General features: G+C 48.4%; 1 protein-coding gene across 1 annotated transcript; it reads right to left on the bottom strand.

Moving 5' to 3' along the window:
* Positions 1 to 1,596: 1,596 nt before the first annotated feature.
* LOC132320690 (uncharacterized) lies at positions 1,597 to 17,458 on the bottom strand. The gene is given in 12 exon segments (XM_059833528.1): positions 1,597 to 1,752; positions 2,312 to 2,401; positions 2,765 to 2,932; positions 3,510 to 3,610; positions 4,162 to 4,231; positions 4,436 to 4,596; positions 5,045 to 5,106; positions 5,411 to 5,554; positions 5,756 to 5,825; positions 12,817 to 12,961; positions 15,318 to 15,495; positions 17,295 to 17,458. Coding segments are annotated over 12 exon segments (1,509 nt in total).
* Positions 17,459 to 26,527: the final 9,069 nt, after the last annotated feature.

Below are 26,527 nucleotides of genomic sequence, written 5' to 3'. Positions count from 1 at the left end.
CCTGGCCTTTGGTCTTTCCAAAGTAGCTGTTGCTTGGGGACTGGCTGGGCATCGCTGTGCTGGGGTGAACCCACCACAGCCTGTTTAGAGAAAGGAGGGTGCTTGCTGTGTGTTTTGTAGTCTCCCGGGGGACCAGGAGGGTCCCTGCATGGGGGCACAGGGTGCCCTGAGGGCACTGGGCATCTGGGATAGCAGCACAGCGTTAGGGAGGATCCTGAGCAGGGCCCCCTGCCTTCCCCCTGCCTGGGCAGGGCCAACCCTGCCAGCCAGGGGGTCCCCATGGGGCAAGGAGGGGGCGCTGGCTCTGGGTGACACCAGGCTGGGGCTGGGGCTGCATGGGGCTTTGGCTTGCTCAGCCCCTCTGCCTCCACATCGTCATGGGGAGCTCCGGCCACCAAAGTGGCCCCGGGCATGGGCCAGGGGCTGCTGTGCACAGGTCCCTTCCTACCTCAGTCACTGTATGATTCTAAGCCTACAGGCGCCCTTTTGCAGACAGCTGAGCAGATGCTTTTCTTCCAAGCATTTCTGACAGAGACTTCCATGGGAAATGATGCTTGCACCAACGCCATCCCATTTCCCTGCCAACAGAGGACAGTGGAAGTGGAACTGTAACGCAGCAGCCCACTAACCTCCCCCACCCTGTCCTGTGAATCAGCTCGATGACAATGTAATTGTGCACCTGAACTTGCCTGTTCCCACATTACATTCAAAGGCAAATGAGGAAAGCAAGGTGGAAGGAGAGCAGGGGTGCCCCAGCTTTCCCGCAGAGCTGCACCCGATGGAGTGAGAGGGACATTACGCTGGTCTTCAGGCCTCCTACTGCTATAGTCAGCAGAGTAACAGGGGTGACGGTGGAGCCGTCAGCTTGAGGCTTCAGAGTTGACACCAGTGTGCGAGGAATGGGTGTAGGTCCACACCCTTGCGTACTGGCTGTTGAAGTTGTAGAGCTGAACTGGGTAAATCCCCCCGGACAAAGGCAGATGTTTGTGTGTACAGCATTCAGCCAGGAGCTGGCTGTTTTTCTGCGTTTCAGGCTGGGGGAACGGTGGCTCTCTTAAAGAGAAGCGGAAGGCAGAAGGCAGAAGCGGAGAGTTGTGCCTGGGGCCGCACATGGGCACGGGGAGCTGAGCCAGGAACTCCCGCCGCCCTGGTGGTCGGGCTGCTCAGGCCCCCTCACCCACCTCAGACAGCCCTCAAGGGTCCCCGACATGGCTGCACCCCATGTGGGCCCCCACCAGACCCTGTCCCCAGAGCCAAGGTGCCCCCTGAATGGCATGGGCCCGTGCTTTGGGGATCAGGACCCCCAAACGCTGCCAGGCTCCGATGACTCCTTCCCGGGCCAAGATGGGGGGCCGGCCCTCGTGCCAAAGGATTTCGTCGAGGACCTTAGGCAAGGAAAGGCTACGGGAGTGTCGCCTCCTTTCGCTCCGTTAGGACGCATCCCCTTGGCGGAGAGAAAGTGGAAAGCCTGAGGAAGGCCTCAGCCTGCAAAAGGCACAAGTTGGCTGCTTTGAGAGGGCCTCTGAAACACCATGCTCTGCACCAGACTAACAGCCACATCCCTCTGGTCTGTTTCTCCATTTTCCTCTTTAATCCTTAGTGAGGGAGGGTCTCCACACATGTCTGGCTGATGGCACTCGATCCCACGATCTTCCCATGCACCTGCACGCGATAAATGCAAGTGTATCCTGGTTTTCCCCAGTTGCTCTGTATGCCAAGTTTCAAAAACCGAAAGGCTCTGGGGTTCCCATTCTGCAAAGAAACCACAACAAAAAGCAGCATCACTGCTGGGGTGTAACGAGTGAGAGCAGGTTCTGTGCGTCTTCCTCTGCCAGCCTGGCCCCTGCTCCGGGACCAGGTCATGCCCCGGCCGTAGAGGCAGCTTCTCCCTCCTTCCCTTCTCCCACCCAGGCAGCAATGGACCCCTGTGCCCCTGCAGAGAAAACGCCTGGCCTTAGAGAGCGTGGCGGGCAGCTGTGGAAACCTGAGGCTCGCTGGTGCCGAGGAAGCGGGGCCCTGGGGAAATTCCTGCTGCTGGGGCAAGGTGCTGGGCATCCTCCCTGCCACCGCCTGCCCAGCGGGTGCAGCCAGGCAGCTCCAGGGACCCAGTCGGCTGTGGGGGCCAATGCGGCCTTCGTCCTGCTTTTGCCGCCCTGCCAGATGCCACTGTCCCTCCCGATCCCACCACTGTTTTTCTCAGCCAGGGTGGGGACCCTGCCCCTGCAGGGACCATGCACACTCCTTCTGCAAGTGACTTGCTGGCCAAGCGGCGTTTCTGCCCTGGCCTCTTGCCCGCACGCACTTCCTGTACCTGCAGAGGGAAGGTCTGGGTGGGCTCTTTATGCGCGGTGTAGGTGAATGTCCCCAGCAGAGTTTCATCCTTGCCTTCCTCATCCAGTCCCTTGGAGATAAAGCCCAGGGAAGCACGTCAGGCTCAACCCGACCACGAGGAAACACTCATGCCAGATCCTGCCCCTGATCTGCACCCCACTCCTGCGGCTCCAATATGGTCCAGCGCAGGATGAGTTTGGGCTGAGTCTCCTCCTTGTGTGCTGCTCAGGGGCCCGGAGGTGCTGGGCCAAAATGCACTGAGCAAGTCTAAGGAGGGCTGACAACACCCCGTGTGTCCCTTGAAATTTCACCTCGGGGAACGGCCGTGCTTGGGAGCACACCAATCTCTGCAGATGCGCAGAGAGCAGCAAGTCTCTGTTACAGCTTTTTCCCGTGGCCAGGTCCCAGCCCCCAGTGCCCGGCAGAGACTTACTGAGACCGTGAAATCTCGGGGGGCGCTACTGACAGTCCCCAGCGGAGAGGCTATCTTGGAGGTGTGCTGTATGGTGACGGCCGTTGGTCATACTTGTGCAGGCAACCGGATTAGCACCTCACTCCGAGACCCTTGGAAAGGCCAGCAATATCCCGGGGAAGCATCCGTCTGAAAGCAGAGGGCAAGAGCAACGAATGTGAGGGCATGATGGGGCCCACTGTGCTCCCATGCAGGCAGAAGCACTGGCGGCACTGTGCCTGTGGGCTGTGCTTGTGCTCAAAATGAATGGCGCGTTGGGAAGCAGAGAGAAGTACCCCGCCGTCTTCCCGGACGGGAAAAGAGGGAAACAGCCAGCCGGTGGGAAACATCTGATACCCTGCACCCGAGTCAGGGCTTTCAAGAAAGCTCTGTTTCTGGCCAGCAGCTCTGCAGCCTCCCCCCACCCTCCACCACCCCCTGGGGAAAGGGACAATCAGAGGTGTGGCAGGGAAATGGGGTCGACAAGGAGAAGCTCCTTCACCCAGCAGTGACCGGGGATGGTGGGCAGGAAGCTCAGCTCAGCTCAGCCCCCTTCTGAGGGCAACTGCTCTTTTCTAGGGAGCCAAGCCCTGTGTGCGACCTCAGGTGTCAGTGAGCAGTGCCATGGCCTTGAGCAACACCTCTGGCCTGAGGGGAGAAGCCCCAGGGCTTGCCCCAACCTTGTAAGAGGCAAGAGAAGCAGCACTGATGGCTTCTGCTGCTGTACCTGCACAAAGGTATCCAGAAGAGGTGGAGCACACAGGAACCAAAACACCCTGCAGAGCCATGCAGAGCTGCTGGATGATCTGTGCAGGTCGATGGCAGCCCCTGCAGGGAGAAGAGAGCAGCTGACTGCAAGAGGCCCCAGTCTAAGTGGACCTTGTGGCTGCAGGTGACTTGTAAGGCTGCCTGCCAGCCCTGCACACTGCACTGCACGCTCAGAGGTGCCCCAGGAAGAGGAGGGGATCCCGTGCCCAGTAAGAGTGTCTCTCTCCCAGTCGCACCAAGAGAAGGTGTGCGGCTACTGGGAGACAGCAAGGCCCCACAGGAAGGGCAGCAGACCCAAGGAAAGGCCCCACTGCGTGGACAGCAGAGGATGACCCAGCCATACACTTTCATTCCCCAGGAAAGCTCCACGGTGTGGGAGAGGGCAAAAATGCTGCCAGGGGCATGCCAGGGGCACCAGCCAGGATCCCGAAGGCAGGACTGGCGTGAGCCCAAGGGAGCTGCTCTGCCAGAGTCATGCTCTTGGGCCCCGTGATTTGGTCCCAGCTGCCTCTGCCTTGGAGAGCAGAGTCTGCAGCACAGCCTGCTTTCGGGAACGCCAAGCACGAGCCCAGCACAAGAGCTGACTGCCTGGGTCCGAGGTCTGCCCGTACCTGCACTTTTCAGAGCCCAGTCAGACATCTGTGTGGTTGCAGACACTGCCTCTCTCATTTGCTGAACTTCCTGGGAAAGGCACAAAGGAACAACGGAAATGACCACATCAGACCTGGCCAGGAGAAGGGGCTTTACAGCGGAGAAGCTCAACCAGCAGCCCCTGGCAAGGGATGGGTGTGATGGCCGAGCAGGAAAAGCCCACCAACTGGCCCAGGAAGCGCCTTGTGCTGGGCCCTGCTCGTCCCAGCCCCCTTTCCCAAAGTGCAGGATCACCTTCTTCATAGTGCCGATCTCTGCAGCCAGGTGTGCCACCTCATCCCTCAGCTGTTGCGTCTGTTGCGATTGTTCCCCCCACAGAGCGAGCGTGTTCCTGCAGACACCGGGAAAGCAGATCTTGTCAGAGAGCTGCCCAGCCCCTCCCGGAGCCTCCAAGCCTGGGAGGAGCAGAGACAGAGGGGCTCGAGCCCCCTTTTCTTTCCCCAGTTTGTGAGTACTTCCCTTCCCCTCCAGGTTTCCCAAAAGGCCCAGGCAGGACCGAAAGGCATGACCCTTGGTGCTGTGCCAGTGAGTGCAAATAGCACGGGCTCATCTACCGCTACCCCACCAAATGTGCTGCAGGCCGGGAGAAAGGAGAGGGCTCTTACCGCAGGGACCTCAGGTTGGCTGCAGGCTGCCCCAGCAGCACCTGAAAGAGAAAGGCTCTCCGTTTGAGTCCCAGAGCTGCCGGGGCTTTCCCGAGCCGGTGGCTCTAGGAAAGGAAGGCAGAAGTTGCTGCTGATTTCCTGGGTCATTGCCTGGAACTGGTGACAGGGTGACTTACCCACCCACTGCCAACACTGCTCCTCTGCGGGACTTGCCTGTCCCACAACTGCAGTCACTCACCTGTGGTACATCCTTTGTCCACAGCGTCCACATCAGCATCAAGGTCCCGCAGCAGGCGTGAGCTGTAAGTCACATCACCGAGAGGGAGTTATTTTACTAGGGTTTCTAACGATTCCTGTAGTCACACCGTCTCCTCCCACACCATGGTGGCAAGAGGCTGGCTGAGGACTTGGGGAAAGGGTGCAGAGAGAGTTTGTGGCTCCAAGCAGGGACCCTCTCCCTGGGCCTCGGGGCTCTGCACAGCCCTGGTTTCCGGGCACGCTGGGTGCCCCACAGCTATGCCCCATTTCCCCTCCCCTCTCTGCGCGTAGTGAGCATTTTGATAGCTCCCTGAGTTGCAGACGTGGGAGGTTGGAAGGGCCCGACCAGCTCCACTCCCTCACACTGAAGCTCGCACTCCGTGCCTCTGTGCCTCCGCTGGTAGGAGGCGAATACTGACCAAGAGCCCCTAGGGTCATCAAGATCAGGATCGTGAAGAGCCTCTTCATTTTCAAGGTGATGACTTCTTTCCTGAAAAAGAGGGAGTCCTGGGCTTAGCAGCACTCAAGGGCAGAGCCCTGCATAGGGGGATTGTCTCTCCCAAGCTGAGGAGCAGCAATTTTGGAGGAGCCAGGGTCTCCTGCTGGGGAGCACCACCAGCCTCCCCGTGCTCACCCTGACCCACTGGCACCTCTTGTTGCCGTGTCCACACTGTACCAGTGTTGTACTCACAGGGTGGAGATGCCTGTGCTGAGGCGTCTCTGGAGGGAGCCCACAACTACCGCCAGACTGAAGACCAACCCTGGGCAAAGAAACCGGAGAAAAGCCTGAGGAGGCTTCGTGAGGACACCGGTGTCGTGGTTTAGTCCCAGCCGGCAACTAAACACCACAAATTACCATCGTGGGCAAAACAGACTTGACTTGGGGAAATTAGTTTAATTTTTCACCAATCAAAATCAGAGTAGGATAATGAGAAATAAAACCAAATCTTAAAAACACCTTCCCCCCACCCCTGCCTTCTTCCTGGGCTCAACTTCACTCCTGATTTTCCCTACCTCTTCCCCCCGAGCAGCGCAGGTGGACAGGGAATGGGGGTTGCTGTCAGTTCATCACATGTTGAGGGGAGTGGGGGGGTGGAGAGAGACCCCGCTGCCCACTTGGCGCGGTGCTTTGCGTTTGTGACTAGACAGTGTTGAAAACACACCAGCGTTCTAGCCGGTGCTGAACAGTGCTTGCAGAGCACCGAGGCTTCCTCTGTTTCTCTCTGTGGGCAAGGAGGGGGCGCTGGCTCTGGGTGACAGGGGCTGGGGCTGCATGGGGCTTTGGCCCACTCGGCCCCTCTGGCTCCGCATCGTCAAGGGGATTTTCAGCCACCAAAGTGGCCCCACCACGTGCCAAGGGGCTGCTGCGTGCCTCCATCCTCAACAAGACGCACGAGCACCCAGGACACGGCAATGGCTCCTTCTGGGGCGAGCCAGCTTGCAGGGCCTTGCCGGGTCGTGATGAGAGTGAGCACCTGTAAGAGGATAAAGACGGATCCCTGCACTGTCTCCATACCATGCGAGCAAAGAGAGGGGGGAGCCGCCAATGCAGAGGCCCTGACCAGGAGACAGGCCTTGGAAAGCCTCTCGGCAGATGTCCCTGCCACGGCTCCTCCACCGGCCACAGTCCCTCCACCTAGTCTGCTGCCTGTCATTGCCCAGGCACCTGTGCCGCTCCAGACACCCTGGCCCAGTGCATTGGTGTATTGGGTGTCTGTGTCCAGGTGTTGGCAGCGGGGGGACTGCCGAGGGAGCCTCTGTGAGGAGAGGCCGTGGCTGCCCGGTGCCAGACATGGCCGGTCCCAACCATACCCAACAGTGTGAGGCCTTGGCCTCTGAGCCTCCACCATGTTTGGGTAGCCCCTGGTTAATGCAGAGCATCGAGTCTTTGTTTCTCTCTGTGTGTCCCCGAGTGAATAGGCAAGGGGTTGGAAGGGAATACATGCAGGACAGACAACCCAAATCGACCAAAGGCCTATTCCATGCCGTATAACATCATGCTCTGCAGTAAAGCCTGGGCCTTTGGTCTTTCTAAAGTAGCCATGACTCCATACCAAGGGGCTGCTGTGCACCTGCATCCTTAGCGAGACACACGAGCACCCAAGACATATATATACACATACATAGAAATGTATGTATATAATGGAGTGTACAAAATAGTATAAGTATATATTTTATTTATGCTTACAGACACTATTTTGTATATATACACCTCTATACATGTATGGGGTTTTTTCATGTAAATATAAAGCACAGTAATAAAATGGATAAAACATTCTTTAATAATAGTGAATGAAATGATTAAGTAAAGTTCAAATGTGAATGGAAAGTAATTAAAGAAAAGTAGAAGACAGATTCAGGCCTCTGAACATTACCAGGCATCATAACGAGCCTTACATGGCTGGGGTGGGGGGACATCAAGAGAGCAGAGGGCCACGAATAGGTGGAGGGACACAAACATGCTAGAACACACCTGAGGACTACAGACCCCTTCCAGGAGGCCACCAAGGGGCCTCTGGTGCAATCCCATGACATGCAAAGTGAGCTGAATGAAGAGGCCCCCACCTCTGGGCCTGTCCCAACAGGCTGATCATGAAGAGTTACTGCAGCAGACTTGGGTCTTTGTATGGTTCTGCAAGATGCAATGCTTTCTGCAATAATGGAAAAACAGAATAAAATGCCAACCTTAGAAGAACACGCACATGGCAACAATAAGGAAAAGCAATAGGACTGTAGCATGCAGCGATCCCATAAGAAATGAGACAGCCACTGAGCTCTGACTAGTCCACAGGACTGCCAAAAACCCTCTTCCTAGTGAAGACCCAGTCTGTGACAGTGATCTCAGTGTAGGTGGATTTGCCATCCCTGCATCCACTTCAGCCCAGTCCCCAGTGAACTCAATTCCAAATAGGAACTCCAGGCTCAGGACAGGAAAGATTAGCCTCCAGCCCTTGTGCAAGGCGCAGATGACCCCATGCTGGAGACATGGCATAAGGGCATATGGGATGAAAGTTTTAAAAACTCAAAAATCCTCCATAGCCAAGAGCCCTGGTCCCTGGCTCTTGGCTCATGCAAGGCTTTGCCCCATATCTTTCTACGAAATCAGGCATCTGTATTACCTCTTCTTGCCAGTCACGTACTGCAGGACCTTCAGTTAGATATGAAGATTGCTGGTACTGTGGGCTCCCAGCTTTTTTCAGATACGAAATTTGCACTTCCTGCTTCAGTGAAGCTTCTCTGGCTTTTGGCCTTTTGGTTCATGTAGCTCTAAAATTAGGACAAATACCTCAAGTCGTAACCATTACATTTGAGGACCAACATAGCCATACGATGACAATTGTCTATAACTCAGCATGTCACTCATTTGAGGGGGGCAGGGACATCCCCTCTTGGTGGCAGAAATGTGTATGGCTGAACCTCCGTTTCAGCTGCAATGTTCAAGTGCCTTTCAAGAACAGTCTTAATGGAAACTCAACTTTTGAGTAGCTGGATTTCACAGTCCTCTGCCATTTTGCTTCTTCCTTTGGGAAGATCAGAGATATCACTGCAGAACCTGCTCTTTCAACAAATAATGGCTGGGGGCTTTCTTTCAATCAAAGCTGATAAGAAATGGCACAGTATCTGCAAGTCCTTCTTTCTTTTGAGGTTTGTTGTAAAGCGTGTGGATGGGATTTTCTTTGTCTTTTTTCACAAGTGTATGTTCAAGTTGCATCCAGTTGTTCAATTTCTTGGTACCTTGGCCTCATATTTCAGTTATTTCCTTCCACTGTTCTTTCCCCTGTGCTCTGTCTCACTGCAGATGATAATGCATTAACATTTTACTTTCTGAGGTCAGCTAGGATAGGAGAAAGACTGGGCACAGAATGAGACTGATGTCCCTCCTTTCTGGTGAGTATATGCTATTGAGAAGATGTTTACCTTATCAAATCTCCATTTGGCAGCTCCACCATGTGAATAGCAATGTTGGAACAAGTCTCTGAATTCTTACATTTAGCTTCATCCTAAACAAGCAACACAGAATTTTGAATATTGCTATTCAATACATTAGTATATCCTGTTGACAGAATAAATTCAGAAACCAGTGTAACGCAAATAAAAAGGGAAAGACCTCTCTTGTGTTAATACTATAGATTTACTTAACAGTTTTTTCTGCAGAAAAGGGAGAATATTTCTGCCTATGTGTATTCATCCGAGCAGCACGCAGTTTGTTTTAAGAAGATGAGTTTGTAAAAAGGTAAGAAAAAAAGACATAGAGAGACATTGGTGACTGCTCACGCTAATGCCAAGAATTGCTTTAGATAACAGATTGTGGAGATTGGATCTGAGAGCTTTGCAAGTTTTGCATTCTTCCCTGTGTCTGCCACTGATGTCGGCAAAAGCTCTCTTTACACTGTCGCTTTACATTCTCCAAAATGCGTTTATTACTGCTTCGTCATGAAACTGGCAGCACTGGTGAGAGGCTTGTTCTCTGTGGTATCAAATGTACAACAAGAAGATGAAGTAGATGGAAAAGTGAGGCTAAGACAGTCTGACTACAATAGAACACATACTGCTCCATTGTACGTCCACTTTACACTACCCAGGTATTTTGTCATTACTGCCTAGTTAGGCAGTGCCGAGCTGAACACTTACGCTTAGAAGTTACAGGTGGGCTTTCATGTTGCTCAGACTTTCACTCCACTATTCATCCAAATGCAATTAGTTCCAGTACTTCCAATATTCATGGTATATTATGGCCCTCTGTGACAACTGCAGTCAGTAAAACTGATGTCTGAATAGCTCCTTAGTAGATGACAAGGGAGGAAACAGATCTAATGCCAGATCCTATGGAAAGAATGATACTGCAGTAATTAGGACATAAGGAAAGGGCAAGAGAACTAGACTTTCATTGAGCTGCCACAGGGAAGCAGCAAACAGCCTGACTGCACTCTGTGCGATTTAACAGTAACTGGGGCATCTGGAAAAGATATTTTAAAGAAGACTCAAATCAGGTCATGGGACAGACAAATGTCAAAGAAAAGAGGCACCTCTGCAGCTCTCCCCGTTCATGATACCTGTATGCCTTGCCTTGCTGGTCTGCAGGAAGACTGAGACTGCCAATTTGAGAGGTCGTATTTGGTTGCTGATGCCTCCCTATAAAGATGCGGGACTTGAGACATAGTGACCGTGCTGAGCACCTCAGAGCTACGACAAATTTTCCACTGCCTTACAACACTGTGTTTTCCAAATAAATTCGAGTGATACTGCATACAGTATTTACCAGCAAACACCTCAGGAGGATGGCATTTAGTTTGTTTTGGATGAGTACTGTGAATAGTCAACGGTTACCTTAATGGGATGTGCCAAAACACACCACTGAAAAATGTTTCACACCTCATCCCTAAAAATTGTTCTAGGAATATGCTTTGCCCTTTCAAAATTAATTCTAGAAAAAAAAAAAAAAAATCTTGTTTCACTTCACAGCATTGTCAAGGTAAATTTTCAAAGACACAACATGCAGTTAAGAGAATGTTTCTACTTAAAGTTGGAGGCAGATGGGAATCTCTTTCCCCTCTTAGCTTCAAAGACCTCTCATGTGCCTGAAGCTCTTGAACTTCCATTTCTAGTGTTTTTCTAGTCATTCTAGTGTTATTCACAGCAACAGTATCACTGACACAATGTGCACATACACAGCAGGAGGCACAAATAACAAACACCACATTTATAATAATTTTGGCCTAGTAAAGAGGGAACAGTGGTAGATGAGATTTTAGAAAAACTATACATTGGGGTACCACCAGTCACTTGTATGTATTACAAAAAATTTTGCTTTAACAGGCCCAATTTTTACAACAGTGATGATTTTGACAGGATGTGTATTTTGCAAATCAGCTTTGCAAATATAGTTCCTGAATAATTAGCCTGTGAAGTTGTTTTTGTACTTTCTTATGTTTGACACTGGTGACATCTTGTGGTAAGTGAACTCACGGTAAATAGCACCTGTTGCTTTTGCTGTCATTGCTCTGCAGGGACATGCTTACTGCTGTGTGATGGAGTTCTGCAACTGATAAAAGTATAGTGTGTAACTTCCCAGTGGTGAGATAGTACATATTTTAACTACATACTTAACTCTAAAATCAGAGGACAATACAACAGAAACAGTATGATAAGCGCGTACCTCACCCTACTCTGGGAAGAGCAGAAGGATTAAGATACACATTTGCACAAAAGGTTTTGCATGATCGCAAGGAAAAAAAAAGTTAGAAAAGTCAGGGATTCCACCTCTTAGAGTTTGTGCACAGGATACTAAATGTCGGAACTGCCCATGTTTTGAACAATCTGATCTAGGTCTGATAGCAGAAGTAAATCACAGAACGAGCTCTCAGAGATGCGTATCTAAAATACTAGCCCTGTTGAAAGCAATGGCAAAATCATCTGGTAAGTATTACTCACTGGCCTAATTCTGCTCCCTCATATAGCACTTGAATTTGGTTAAAAAGCTTTACCCTGGTCACTACTGGTACTTCAGCACTCTAGAGACCTTTTCAGCAGAAGCATTAGGCAATTTATCACCGTGTGAGGCCTAAGGTTGAAAAGGAAATGGAAGTTATTTGTCATTACTTTTATCAAGATATGTAACTGATTGGCCCTATGAATCACACAGAATCACAGAATGACTGAGGTCGGATGGGACCTCTGGAGGTCATCTGGTTCAACCTCCTGCTCAAGCAGGGCCGGCCACGTAGAGCTGGTTGACCAGGACCATGTCCAGATGACTTTTCATATCTCCACTGTGGGAGACTCCACAACGTCTCTGGACAACTTGTGCCAGGGCTCAGTCATCCTCACAGAAAAAAGTGTTTCCTGATGTTCAGAGGGCACCTCCTGTGTTTCAGTCTGTGCCCATTGCCTCTGGTCCTGTCACTGAAAAGAGCCTGGCTCTGTCTTCGTTGCACCTTCCCTCCGGGTATTTATATATCTGGATGAGGTCCTCCCTGTGCCTTCTCTTCCCTACGCTGAACTGTACCAGCTCTCTCAGCCTTTCCTCATAGGAAAGATGCTCCAGTCCCTTCAACATCTTACTGGCCCTTTGCTGGACTCTCTCCAGTGTGTCCATGTCTCTCTTGTACTGGGGAGCCCAGAACTGGACACAGCACTCCGGGTGTGGTCTCACCAGTGCTGAGGGGATGGCAAGGATCACCTCCCTTGACCTGCTGGCAGCACTCGTCCTATCACAGTGCAGGATACCATTCACCACCTTTGCCACAAGGGCACATTGCTGCCTCCTGTTCAACTTGGGGTTGAACATGAACATCGGCATGTATTGGTGCGTGGAGTTGTTCCCCCGTCAGGTGCAGGACTTTGCCCTTCACTCCTTGATGAACTTCATGAGGCTTCTGTCAGCCCATTTCTCCTGCCTGTGGAGGTCCCTCTGGAGGGCAGCACGACCTCTGGTGCATCAGCCACTCCTCCCAGTTGTGTGTCATCAGCAAACTTGCTGAGGGCACACTCTGCCCCATCATCCAGATCATTAATGAGGATGTTAAACAGGAGTGAACCCACTACTGACCCCTGGGATACACCACTAGTTACTGGCCTCCAACTAGATTTTGGTCTACTAATAACCACCCTCTGACAGCAGCCATTCAGCCAGTTTTCAATCCACCTATCCGCACTATACATCAACACCCTCTCTGTGAGTATCTTATGGCAGACAGTGTTAAACGTCTTTTCTGAAGTCCAGGTAGACAATATCCACTGCTCTCCCCTCACCTCCCAGGACAGTCATTACATTGTAGAAGTTTATCAAGGTGGTCAAGCATGACTTCCTTTTGGTGAAGCCATGGTGACTACTCCTGATGATTTTCTCATCATTCATGTGCCTGGAAATTGTTTCCCGGATCAGCTGCTCCATCACCTTCCCAGGGATCAAGGTTAGGCTGACCAGCCTTTAGCTCCCTGAGTCCTTCTTTTTGCCCTTTTTTAAGACAGGAGTAACATTTGCTTTCCTCCAGTCTTTGGGCACTTCTCCCAATCCCTATGATCTACCAAAGATTATTGAGAATGGCCTCACAATGACATCTGCCAGCTACCTCAGCAGTCGTGGGTGCATCCCATCAGGGCTCATGGACTTATGTATGTCCAGGTTGCTTAAGTATTCCCTGGCCTGATCCTCTTACACCAAGGGTACATCTTCCTTGCTCCACATTTTTCCCCTGGCCTCTGGGATTCCTGAAGGATGGTCTTGCTAGTAAAGACTGAGGCAAAGAAGGCATTCAGGACCTCAGCCTTTTCCATGTCCTATGTAACCAGGTCCCCTATCTCATTCAGCACTGAGCCCATGTTTTTCCTAGTCTTCCTTTTGTCACCTATATACTTACAGAAGCCCTTGTGTTCTCTTTCATATGACCAGACAAATTCAATTCCATTGAGTTTTAGCTTTCCTAACTTCATCCCTGCAGGCTCCCAGAACATCTCTATATTCCTCCCAAGTTACCTGTCCTTGCTTCCACCCTCTGCATGCTTCCTTTCTGTGCTTGAGTTTGGTCAGGAGCTCCTTGTTCACCCATGACGGCCTCCTGGTATTTTTGCCTGACTTCCTGTTCATTGGGATGGATGACTCTTGAGCTTGGAGGAGGTGGTACTCAAATATTAACCAGCTTTCTTGGACACCTCCTCCCTCCAGGACCTTATCCCACGGGACTCTTCCAAGAAAATCTTTGAAGAGGCCAAAGTCTGCTCTCCTGAAGTCCAGGGTTGTGAGGTTGCTTTTTACCCTCCTCCCTCCCCTCAGGATCCTGAACTCCACCACCTCATGGTCACTGCAGCCAAAGCTGCCTTTGATCTTCACATTCCCAACAAGATGTTGGTGGGTAAGAGGTTCAGCAGAGCACCTCTCCTTGTTGGCTTCTCTGTCACTTGGAGGAGGAAGTTATTGTCAAGGCACTCCAGCAACCTCCAGGATTGCTTATGTACTGCTGTGTTGTCCCTCCAGCAGATATCGGGCTGGTGGAAGTCACCCGTGAGGACCAGGGCCTGCAAATGTGAGGCTGCTCCCATCTGTCTGTAGAAGGCCTCATCCACTTACTCTTCCTAGTCAGGTGGTGTGTAGCTGACACCCACTATAGTATCACCTTTACCTTTACTCTCTTTAATCCTTACCCATAAGCTCTCAGTTGGCTCCTCATCTATCCCCAGGCAGAGCTCCATGCACACCAGCTGCTCTCTCACATAAAAGGCAACACCCCCTCATCATCTTTGCTTCCCATCCTTCCTAAAGAGCCTATATCCCTTCGTTGCAACACTCCAGTCATGGGAGGGAACTATCCCACCATGTCCCTGTGATCCCAGGAAGATTATAGCCCTGCAACTGCCCACAAATCTCTAACTCATTGTGTTTGTTTCCCACACTGCACGCATTAGTACGCACTTTAAAGAGGCACCCCAGTACATTCACGTCCTAGACAGGGTTTTGGGCATTTCTCCGTAATTGTGCCTTGTAGGCACTTCCTTGCTTATATGCAAATCCTGGAAGTGACCCCACTTAAGCTCCATTTTGTTGATTTTAAAGCCTTCCTTATGAGGTCAGCCACCTTATTGGCAAAAATAGCTTTGCCCTGCTTACTGATCTATCTCAAGCAGAGACTGGTCTGCAAACAGGGTCCCATGCTCATAGAACACCAAACCCTGTCACCAACACCAGTTCCGCAGCCAACTATTGACATGTACCATTACTGCCTTCTTCCTCACATCTTTTCCTTTCACCAGCATGACTGAGAACACCGTCTGCGCCCCCAGGCCCTTGACTACCGCCCCCAAAGCTCTGCAGTCACTTTTGATACTGTCAAAGTTTCCCCTAGCAGTATCATTTGTGCCCCCATGGAAGATCAGCGGGGGGTGGTAGTCAGAGAGTCAGACAAGCTTCAGCTGTCCCTACACAATACCCTGGATCCAGGCCCCCGGCAGGCAGCAAACCTCTCTAGTTGATAGGTCAGGTCAACAGATGGGTGCCTCTGTCCCCTGTAGCAAGGGGTCACCCATTACAGTTAACCACTGTTTCTTCCTGGTAGTATTGCATGGTTTAGGGTCAGGTGGACCAGATCCTTTGCTTGAAGGCACATGAGGCTCCTCTTCAACTTTGAGGGCGGTGAACCTATTTTGTAGTTGTTTGTTTGTAGCTGTAAGGGTACAAACTTAGGTGAGGTAGGAGCCTTCCTCTTCGTGCCAGAAGTCGCCAGCTTCCATCCTTGCCATTCTCCAGAGGCTGCACTTACCTTCATATTAGGGGTGGACACTGCCAGCTTCTCTGGGGGTGGTGGCTCTTCAAGCTGTTGAGTCTCAGAGAAGATCCCGTCTATCTCCCTTTCCTCTTCCCTGATGCTGCACAGCCTGCTCACTTCCTCCTGTAACTCCTCCTCTTGGCAGCACAGATCCCCCAAGGCAGCATACCTCCTGCAGGAAGAGAACCATCTCACCTGGGGTCAGAGAGAGACCGCAGGCACTCCCTGCAGCCTTGGAGGGCTGCACCCACCATCCAGAGCTCTAACCTAGCAGTGACAACTACTCCAACACCTGGTGGGAAAGTACTCTGTGGCATGTCAGTATCATGTCTGAGGCTGTTCCAGGGGTACAAATTCAACTGAGGACCCCTTCTTTACAAACTGCTGTAACTGTTGGCTGTACTCTGGGACCTGTGGTCTAGGCCTGCCTCTTACAGGGGCCTCTCCTGAGCACCAGCTAAAAGGGTGCTTAGCCCTGCCTAATTAACAGGTCGTCGCAGCAAAGGCTGCAGGCACGCTGAGTCAAGAGCAGCTGATCATGCTCATTAGAAGCTGCTAGAGCTTCCTTGGGAGCACACGCTTGTGACCCTGTGGCTCCCTTTACCTCCTCCTTGCCTGACAGCAGGTCTCCAAAGCTGCAGAGCTGAAGCTCTGCAGAAGCTGAAGCTCTGCAGAGACGTAACACTGAGAACAATAAATAGTATATGTTACCCCACATACAGATTTAAGCGTTTCTCTGACACTGACTGCTTACACCAGTAGATACCACACCAATGTCTCATTCTGTGCCATTCAAAAGGGAAGAAATGCCAGTAACTCAATCACCTGCTCCACATAAGAAGGATTTTTGGATTTACCTCAGGATGTTTCCAGTGCCAGAGCAGCTGAAAACTAGCAGATTCATTTCCAAACCTGTTTAGTCAGTGAGGCCTGCTAACAAGTTTACAGCTGCAAAAGCAATTGCTGCAGTGGTGAGCCACTCTTTGCCCCTCTGAAGAGGCAGGGAAAACTGCCTAGTAGGCAACTGAACAAAGCCAGGTACTAGGCATTTCCTTTTGGACTAAGCAAGAGAGCTAGGAGTCAGGAATACCTGGGTTCCTGTTACTTTTTACATAACTAAAGGATTGTCTCTGAGAGCTTTAGTGAGAAATCTCTAGGTAAATGGCAGATTCTGGTGTCCTCTTGTGTTACTCTCCTCCTCCTTTAGACTTAAAAGGAAACTCTTACCTCCCTCCCCAAATGATCAACACTTGATTTATATCAAGTTTTGTCTTCCTTTCTTTGTTCCTTTTTTCTTTTTTTTCTTTCTTTTTTTTTTTTAAATCTATGAAGGGAACAGGGGAACAGCGGCTAATTAAAATGAAACAACAGAATTTTGACGGAAGCACACTGAATGTCAGGGTAGCTGCTGCAGTACAAATGTGTCTTGAGGCCGGACATCTGCCCCATCCTCTACCCAACGCACTGTTTGTTTCACGTGCCAGAAATGTCTTTCCCATCTCAGATACCTCAAACTTCTACCACTGCATGCTATCACTATTCTTCCATGCAGGGATCCTCATTCATGCCACATCTAAGATGTAACTCATTTTCTGTGTAAACAAAATTTAACATCATCTCTAACCTGTTCACAGAAAACAGCCTAGCCTTAAAGCCATTAAGTCAGTGCAGAGCTTCCATATAAAATTAAAAAACCCAAAGCCTAAAACAAGTCATAGAAACTTTTTATATTAAATGTTTGACAAGTTACAAAGATTTTTATACAGATCTGCTGTGAAAATAAGCATTAGGTGTGATATTGTCTCTGGGAACAATGATGCTCAAGGAAAATTATCAGCATTTAGGGAAGGCTTTACTGCTGCCTTACAGGTCGCTTGAAGCAGCAGCAGAACACCTTCTGTGAAAACAGTGTTTTGAAAGATCTACAGGTACCCCATATAAAAAAGATCAGGGCATGGCTAGACAGCAGACCTCAGATACTTGTCCAGGTAGGGCTTCTGGTCTTCTCCAGGGTTGTAGGCAACCACTGAGAAGGGAGGATGTGAACCAAATGTGAAAAATATCTGCAGGATCAGCTGAGTGGTTATTCCGCAGTGGGAACTTTCAATAAGGCATTGCCCAGTCTCAGATACCATGGTCAACATAAGCTGTTTGTGAAGCACTCCTACTTTCAGGCTATTTGAATGTCAAAGGAAGAAAAACTAGAGACTTAATATTTTTGTGTATCAGCTGTGGTTGGATAATATATTATTGGATCTGTTGTTTTAACGTGGGAAATTACTCTTGTGGTACCAAAGACTTAAATATTTTAGTTAGCATACAAAGAACAGACTGTACAAAGTGCAAACTCTGTACAGATAAGAAGATATTGTGTCAGATGAACTGAAATATGCATTAATTTTCCTGGAAACAGGCTGGCTGTGGTGACTGGTTGTTTCTCATTATGTTGATGTTGTTTACCTTGAGATAAACAGTATACTGAGATATAGGACCTTGGAGGAGCTTCTGGGTCTTTTGATAACAACTGATATACAACCTGGAGATTTGGTATTATTTACATACCAAACAACAAAGTCAGTGAAATGGGTGCCCTAAGGCTGACCTACCTCATTATAATGTTAAAAACCACACCTCCTAACTAGAAAAGCCCCCAACCCAAATAAGCCCCCTACTCTCTGGGCATGCGTAGTGAATTAAAAGACAACTGTATCGTTAAGATGAAGTAAGAAAGATACTAACCAATAGGTAGTTAAGGGGTGGGACCAGTAGGAATAATTAACATTGTTATCTGTTTAAATACTTGTCATGATTTCAACTGGGTGTGTATGCTAGGAGGAAAAATCCCCCATGTACCCAGCGCTGCAATAAACCAATGTCGGCTTTCTAAACTATCATTTGGTTTGGAGAGTTTTCTTGGATACCATTTTCAGTAACACTCAGAGATCCAAATTCTTTTCCGAAGAAGCTCCTGATCTGCTGAGTAACTTCATTTTATTGATGAGAGAACATTTTGTTTTCAACAAAAAAAAAAGGGGAGGTCTGAGAGAAATGGCTTTTAAAAATCAGTGATGTGCAAACAAACTAAAGGAGTCTTTGTGAAAGTGGTTGCATTTCTGAATTCCATCTCTTGCACTATTATGTTAATTGGGCTAACGGATATTAAGGTTATGGCCCTGGACAAATAAGCATTTCTCTGTCCACACTTTTTCTTTTTTCAATCATACTTCTAGCCGAGTTAGAACACTTTATACTGAAATTTGTGTTCACGTGTGAAGCCCCTAAATTCTTCCATGCCACCCTAGTCATGCCAACACTCTGTACCATACAAGGAATCTTTTGTTGTGACACATTGTCCTGCCTCTATTTCACTAGTCCTTGAGGCATCCCTGCCAATGTCTTCTAAAGCTTGACTGTTCCTGAGTCACTTTTTTCATACACAGCCTGGGACACCCCTCTCCACCAGTCAGACCCTGTTATGTGGAGCCCTGGGTAACTTGTGAGAAAGTATGGGGGGGCATGGGCCTGTGTTTTATTCAGCTGAAAAACCCTATTATTCAGTTGGCCTGTAGGTCTCAACTGTAGGTGAGCAACAGTTGTGTGAAGAGTTTATTGCCTGTTCAGCAGTGGTGCAGCTGGGTGCAGCACCTTCTGATTCCAATGGGAGAGTGTACAGGGATGTGCTTGGGCAGGGATCAGGTAGTGTCCTATACAGGAGCATACAAAATGGCATGAAGCAACTCTGTTCATGCAGTACAAGCCATGCAAGCGGGCTGTGTTCAGTGGATGTCATTGTGGGCTTCTGCCTTGATGGCTGATTAGGAGATTGGAGTTGTTTGACGATGTAAGACTTTGGGCTGTGTTTGTAATGCCCAACTGGGACTCTGGGCAGAAAGGAAAACATGGTAGGCTGTGAAATCCAGATTGTTGGGTGGACAGTGCTGGAGTTGCTGAGGTTGTCTGTGGAGGTGGTAAGACAGGGCTTGATTCAAGAACAGATACATCGTCATCTTTAACAAGATTCAGGCACTAGTTTCCTGCGTGGTGCAGGAAGCCCTTCTTCTTGGTATGCTTCCTGTTCCTGGTTTGGCAAGATGATCACCCAATTTGCTGTGGGAATAGCAATATATGTTGTGAAGCATGATGATGTGAACTTGTGAGATAAGTGGTGGTACAAGAAAACAGCTTTTTCTGTTCCTGCTAATCTTCCAGCTTAAGTGCTGCTCATTGGTAGCTCTCAAGGCAAAGACTGTAGTATTGACCTTAAGGTTGCTGAAAGAGGCTGTAGATACAGCCAGGCTCAGCCAGGGTCTTCATCTGTAAATAGAGATCATTCTTTCACCACCCGTATAGCCATTAACTGATGTGATCTCAACATAAAAAGCACTTAAATACACCTATTAACTGTGGGGTTTTTCAGAACTGACATGACTTACCTTTCAAGATAAATGTTGTTTGAAGTAAAGGCAAATTGACATAGATGTCTCAGTTCAATACGCATTTCTCAGTTCAGTATATCTTGATGGTATCTTCATGGAAATTGAGTGCCTGCTTATGGTAATTACAACTGGAAAAAGTATACAACAGTTTCTCTTAGTCATTTATAGCCTCAGAATTCTGACTGCTGACTGAAGTTTTTGCATTTCACAGCCATGAGGCACATGGTACTCGTCAGTGCAGCATTTCTGTTCTGAGAATTCAGAGTTAGGAGCTGCATAGGTATTGCTTTTTGTTGGATTGCGCTAAACAGCAGTAAATTCGAAAATTCAGTGTTGAGTTTCTTGTCATGATCTTGTGTAGAAGCCATTTCAAAGAACCACAAGTGGCTGAAGCTGGTCAGCACCTCTGGAGATCACCCTGTTCACCCACCATGGTCAACTACAGCAAATTACTCACAGCCTTGTACAGGCAGACAGACTCCAGAACCTCTCTGTTCCAGAGTGTTTGACCACACTCATGATGAAAAACATTTTACATACTTCTAGTCTGAACTTTCCATGCTTCAGCTTGTGCCTCTTGCTTTTCATGTGTTGATGTGCACTTCTGAAAATAGTTTGGCTCTGCCTTCCCTGTATCATCCCATGAGGAAGCTGAAGGTCAAAGAAAGCATACCCCCTGATGAACATGACTGGCAAACTGGTAACAACGGACAAGGAGAAGCCTGAGTTACTCAACAAAATTTTTGCCTCAGTCTTCACTGGGAAGCTCTCTTCCCACATCTCTCGAGTGGACCAACCTTAAGGCAGGGATTGGGGGAGCAAAGTCCCTCCCACTGTTACAGAAGATCAGGTTTGAGACCACCTGAGGAACCTGAACATACATAAGTCTATGGGACCTGATGAGATGCATCCCAGAGTCCTGAGGGAATTGGCTGATGTAGTTGCCAAGCCACTCTCAAAAATAATCTGAAAAGTTATGGCAGTCAGATGAAGTCCCTGGTGACTGGAAAAAGGGAAACATTGCACCCATTTTTAAAAAGGGTAGAAAGGAGGACCCTAGGAACTACCAACCTATCAGCCTCACCTCTGTGCCTGGGAAGATCATGGAACAGATCCTCCCAGAAGCTCTGTTAAGGCACATGGAGGACAGGGAGGTGATTTGAGACAGCCAGCATGGCTTCACCAAGGGCAAGTCTTGCCTGACCAACCTAGTGGCCTTCTATGATGGAGTGACTACGTCAGTAGACAAGGGAAGACCTACGGATGTCATCTATCTGGATTTCTGTAAGGCCTTTGACATGGTCCCCCACAACATCCTTCCCTCCAAATTGGAGAGGTATGGATTTGATGGATGGACCATTCAGTGGATGAGGAATTGGTTTGATGGTTGCATCCAGAGGGTAGTGGTCAACGGCTCAATGTCCAGACAGAAATCAGTGACAAGTGGTGTCCCTCAGGGGTCTGCACTGGGACCAGTACTGTTTAATATCTTCATCAATGACATAGACAGTGGGATCGAGGGCACCCTCAGCAAGTTTGCAGACAACACCAAGCTGAGTGGTGCAGTTGACATGCCTGAGGGATGGGATACCATCCAGAGGGACCTGGACAAGATTGAGAAGTGGGCCCATGTGAACATCATGCAGTTCAAGAAGGCCAAGTGCAAGGTCCTGCACCTGGGTCGGGGCAACCCTTGGTATCAACACAGGCTGAGGGATGAAGGGATTGACAGCAGCCCTGCAGAGAAGGACTTGGGGCTACTGGTGTATGAAAAGCTAGACATGAGCCAGCAACGTGCACTCGCAGCCCAGAAAGCCAACCACATCCTGGGCTGCATAACAAGAAGTATGGTCAGCAGGTCAAGGGAGGTGATTCTGCCCTCTACTCTGCTCTGTTGAGACCCCACCTGGAGTACTGCATCCAGCTCTGGAGTCCTCAGCACAGGAAAGACATGGACCTGTTGGAGCAGGTCCAGATGAGTGCTACAAAAATCATCAGAGGGATCGACACCTCTCCTATGAGGAAAGGCTGAGAGAGGTGGGGTTGTTCAGCCTGGAGAAGAGAAGGCTCTGGGGAGACCTTATTGCAGCCTTTCTATATTTAAAGGGGGCTTAGAAGAAAGATGAGGACAAACTTTTTAGTAGGGCCTGTTGCAATAGGACAAGGGGTAACAGTTTTAAACTAAAGGAGGGTAGATTTACACTGGCTATAAAGAAGAAATTTTTTACAATGATGGTGGTGAAACACTGGAACAGGTTGCCCAGAGAGGCTGTAGATGCCCCATCCCTGGAAACATTCAGGGTCAGGCTGGACAGGGCTCTGAGCAACCTGATCTAGTTGAAGATGTCCCTGCTTCTTGCAGGGGGTGTGGACTAGATGACCTTTAAAGGTCCCTTCCACCCCAAACTATTCTATGATTCTATGAAGTTGAAGCAGCAACAGATCTCCCCAAATCTTACATCCCTTTTCCAGGTTGACGGAGGGCTGGGGGACTCCGCTGAACTTGCTCCAGTGTATCCATGTCTTCCCTATGTTTTTGGGGATCCAAAACTAGACCCAGCAATCCAGAGCCGCCTCACATGTGCTTGAGTGAACAGCAGGGCTGGGTGACTTCCCTGGATCTGCTGTCTGCACCCTTGCCAGTGCAGCCAAGGTTGTGGCTGGGCTTCTTTGCTGCAATGCTGTTTCCCAGATCACAGAATCAGAGAATCACTAAGGTTAGAAAAGACCTGTAAGATCATCAAGTCCAACCATCAACCCAACACCACCATGCCCACTAAACCATGGCTGTACTGCTGCATGGGGCAGGCAGTTATGAAAAATAATAATTTACCACAGTTTGTCTGGATCAGTGAGGAGCACAAATTCTGAACTAGTCAAAGAGATTTTGCCTAAGAGCACACATTGGAATTAATTTTGCCTCTTTGGTTTAGAAACTGGGACTGAGATTGAAAGTCTGTGGAATCGTAACTCAATATTTTCACCTTTGCTTCCTCCCCATTGACTTTTACGTGAAGGAACAGGCAGACACTGTTGTTCTGTTAAAAACGCTCAAGAGGCCAGACGTCAAAATATTCTTTATCCTGCACAAACTGTCGCTGTCTTGCAGCATGGTTATTAAAGAAATAATCCTAATAGGCAGACTGAATTGAATGTTGTGTGGTTTTATCTCCCTGTGATAGCTGAGCCAGAACCTGGTTACCAGGGGATCTCTGCATGCTATAAACCCTGAAATCTAGCAAAACAGGTGGTTTCAGAGAAATTATTTTTCAGAAACCTTAGTGTAGTCACAACTAGTACTTACATGTCTAAAGGCCCCAGGGATGGTTGAGGAGGTCTCTACCACACTGCCATAGCAGAGTTGTCAGGCACTCGGGTTATCATGGGCCGAAGGTCAGCAGTTCCTTATCCTGGTATGGATAGGTAGAATATCTGCACCATGGTTAGGCTGGAGAAGCTGCACCTGTGTCCAACATGATTATGACTTCCCAAAAGTGAGTCTGGAGCATGAATGGACCATCTCAGGTCTGTCCTACAGAGGTCACTGCAAACCCATTTCTGAGACAACTGCAATGCTGTTTCGCAATACCAAACACAAACGCTGAATGCAGGCTGAAATCTCTTTGTCTATAAACAGTATTTATACCTCGTGCCTGTTTGCACAGTGACAAATAAAAATGTCATGTATTCTTCACAGACAGACTCCATGTAACTGTGAGAGCAAAACATTAGCAAGACACAAACATTGTGTTTTGCCTTAACTTCTCTGAGCCAGGAGAAAAAAAATTAGGACTCCAGGTCATTCTGCTTTTTAAAGATGGACCCTGAACTGTAAGTTAGAATAAAATTCACACAATCTTGAATTACTGATTTTCTCCTACCTTAAGCTGATCTGCAGTTTAAAATATGTCTGTGACATTGTTTCAATGATTTTTGGTGAAAGATTTTTATTGTTTGGTAATACTTAAGAGAGGTGAATTAAAGTGTTTCAAATTAGAAAAAATGCTAATAGTACCTTTGAAAAACCAGTTTCAAATTTGGATTGTACCTAAGATTGCATTTTAGCAAAAGGTTCTGTCAAATGGTAGCCGTCATTTAACAGCAATGTGATTATATTTAATAATGGGTTTATTTTTCAGATGAGTGTTAAGTGTTTATCTGCAGTGTTGGAGTGCAAGAGGTGAAGGGAGATATGGTGCTTCTTTTCCCATGACACTGTTTTAGGAACAGTGTTTCTAAACCACTGAAATAAGCTTTAGGAAAAAAGCCCAGTTCATGTTTCTCTCTACACCCTACATTAGTCTTTTTAAAATTTATGCTAAAGGAGCACATACAGGCTCAAAGCCAGATTAGGGCCTCATGGTGTTTGATTTAGCACCTTCTTGATTCATGAAGCCCCAGCTTTGGGTCTATGTTTTCCCATGCAGGAGTCCTGGGATTAGAGCTTCACCACCTCTCAGAGTGACCCTGGTCAAACTCTAGACATGTGGTAACATGTATTCCTGCCTTAAAGAGCCTACAGCCTAGATAGACAAATTGAGCCACAGCAATGTGATCTCCATGTGGGGATGTGAGGCACATAGATTTCAGAGGCCTGTTCAAGAATAGTCAGAAAATGTATAGCTGACCCCTTGGACATTTGTGCTCACTTCTAGACACGACTTTTTTGGATTCGGGCCCTCTAAAACTGCCACAGACCTCAGCCTGGGATGAAACTCACGTCTTTTGTGATGTAAGGTAAAATGGTGTCACAAAGCTGCGTGGGGCAGTTGCCCTGCTTGAGGGAAGGGATGCCATCCAGAGGAACCTTCACAGGCTTGAGGAGTGAGCCCATGTGAATCATGACGTTCAACAAGGCCAAGTGCAAGGTCCTGCACCAGGGTCAGGGCAATCCCTAATATCAGTAGAGATGGGGGGATAAATGGATTGAGAGCAGCCCTGCAGAGGAGGTCTTGGGGGTAGAGGTAGGTGAAAAATGGGACGTGAGCTGGCAGTGTGCACTTGCAGCCCAGAAAGCCAACAATATCCTGGACTGCACCAAAAGAAGCGTGGCCAGCAGGTCGAGGGAGGTAATTCTGCCCCTCTACTCCACTCTGGTGAGGCCCCACCTGGAATAGTGCATCCAGCTCTGGGATCTTCAGTACAGGACGAGGGTACAGTACAGGACTGGGGTCCAGACGAGGGCCACAAAAATGACCAGAGAGATCGACACCTCTCCTATGAAATTAGGCTGAGAGAGGTGGGGTTGTTCAGCCTGGAGAATTGAAGGCTCCGGGCAGACCTTATTGTGGCCTTTCAATAGGTAAAGGAGCCTTATAAGAAAAATGGGGACAAGCTTTTTAGTAGGGCCTGTTGCGGTAGGACAAGGGGCAATGCTTTTAAACTGAAAGAGGGTAGATTTACATTGAACATAAGGAAGACATTTTTTACGATGAGGGTGGTGAGACACTGCAACAGGTTGCCCAGAGAGGTTATGGATGCCCTATCATTGGAAGTGTCCAAGGTCAGGTTTCACAACCTGATCTAGTGAAAGATTTCCCTGCCCATGGCAGGGGGGTTGGACTACATGATCTTTAAAGGTCTCTTCCAACCAAAACCATCCTATGATTCTATGATTCTAACTAATAAACTCCCCTGGTTGTTGATTTGCTTTAGAGTATAGAAAAAACCTGAATGTATCGTGAAATTCAGAATCTTGAAAAAAAGACACTTGGATACAGCCACTTTATAATAAAAAAGGTGACTCCAGAGTCTGTAATGCTTGAATATCAGCCAAAAATAAATCCACTGATTTTACACCTGTTATTTGAGCTGTCAGCATCTTCTGTTGTCCATACAGTAAAGGGTGTATAGTAAGAAGCAGATTAATCTCAGAGTGAAGCTATGTTATAACAGCTGTCTTGAGCTGAATAATCACAGGAACATACAAAATTACCTAATGATCTTATCATGCCATGTAACAGAAATTACCTTAGGAGCTGTGATTACAATATGGCAATTGAAGACAGAGGTGGCTTGGATTTTTTTTCCCATGTGGTTTATATTACTAATTTATTAGTTTAATCTGTAATTTTAAAAAGATTCACCATTGAACTTTAATAGATGGCCAACTACCTCATCCAAAGCAGAGAGAAAGGAGAGTAAAATTTCATTCTCTTAAGCCCTGAGGTGGTGTGGTATTTGAAGGTACAGGTTTTCAGGAGCTCCAGCAAGACCTGAGTGCAAAAATGTGATGCCAAGCTCTCAGTAAATAAGACCCAGTGCCTCGTTCTCATGTTTGGCCTTTTCTTTCTTTCTTTCCTAGTAATATCAGGGCCTGCAGGATATTCCTGACTGGGCAAATATATTCCATGGAGTGAGGAACCCAAACTAGCACAAATAAACCTGGCAAAGGAGAGAGGCTGGCTGAAGAGGCGTACAGCAGTTTTCCCTCTCCCAGCCACTATAACATTGAGTCGAGAAGCACCTATGAATGTATTCATGGCATAGCAATGAAAGTTAATGAGCATCTACTTGAAAGGTCAGGTTTTGATTTGTGCCAGCACACAAATGTGTATCATCTGAAAAATCATTTGTTTGAGGAAAGCCCTCCAGTTCACCCATGCTGTCTAGCTAGACTGCATTTCTTTTTGTATTTTCCTTCTTTTCTAGCATCAATATCTTGTGAGGCACAGAAAATCATGGCTTCAATCCAGCTAAATGTTTAAAACTTGCTTAATTTTAAATATTTTTAAATTTTTCTATTGAAATCCAAACCAATTCAATTAC

The sequence above is a fragment of the Gavia stellata genome, chromosome Z, assembly GCF_030936135.1.
Source record: "Gavia stellata isolate bGavSte3 chromosome Z, bGavSte3.hap2, whole genome shotgun sequence".
Lineage (NCBI taxonomy): Eukaryota > Metazoa > Chordata > Aves > Gaviiformes > Gaviidae > Gavia > Gavia stellata.
This window is presented reverse-complemented; position numbering and strand designations above follow the sequence as displayed.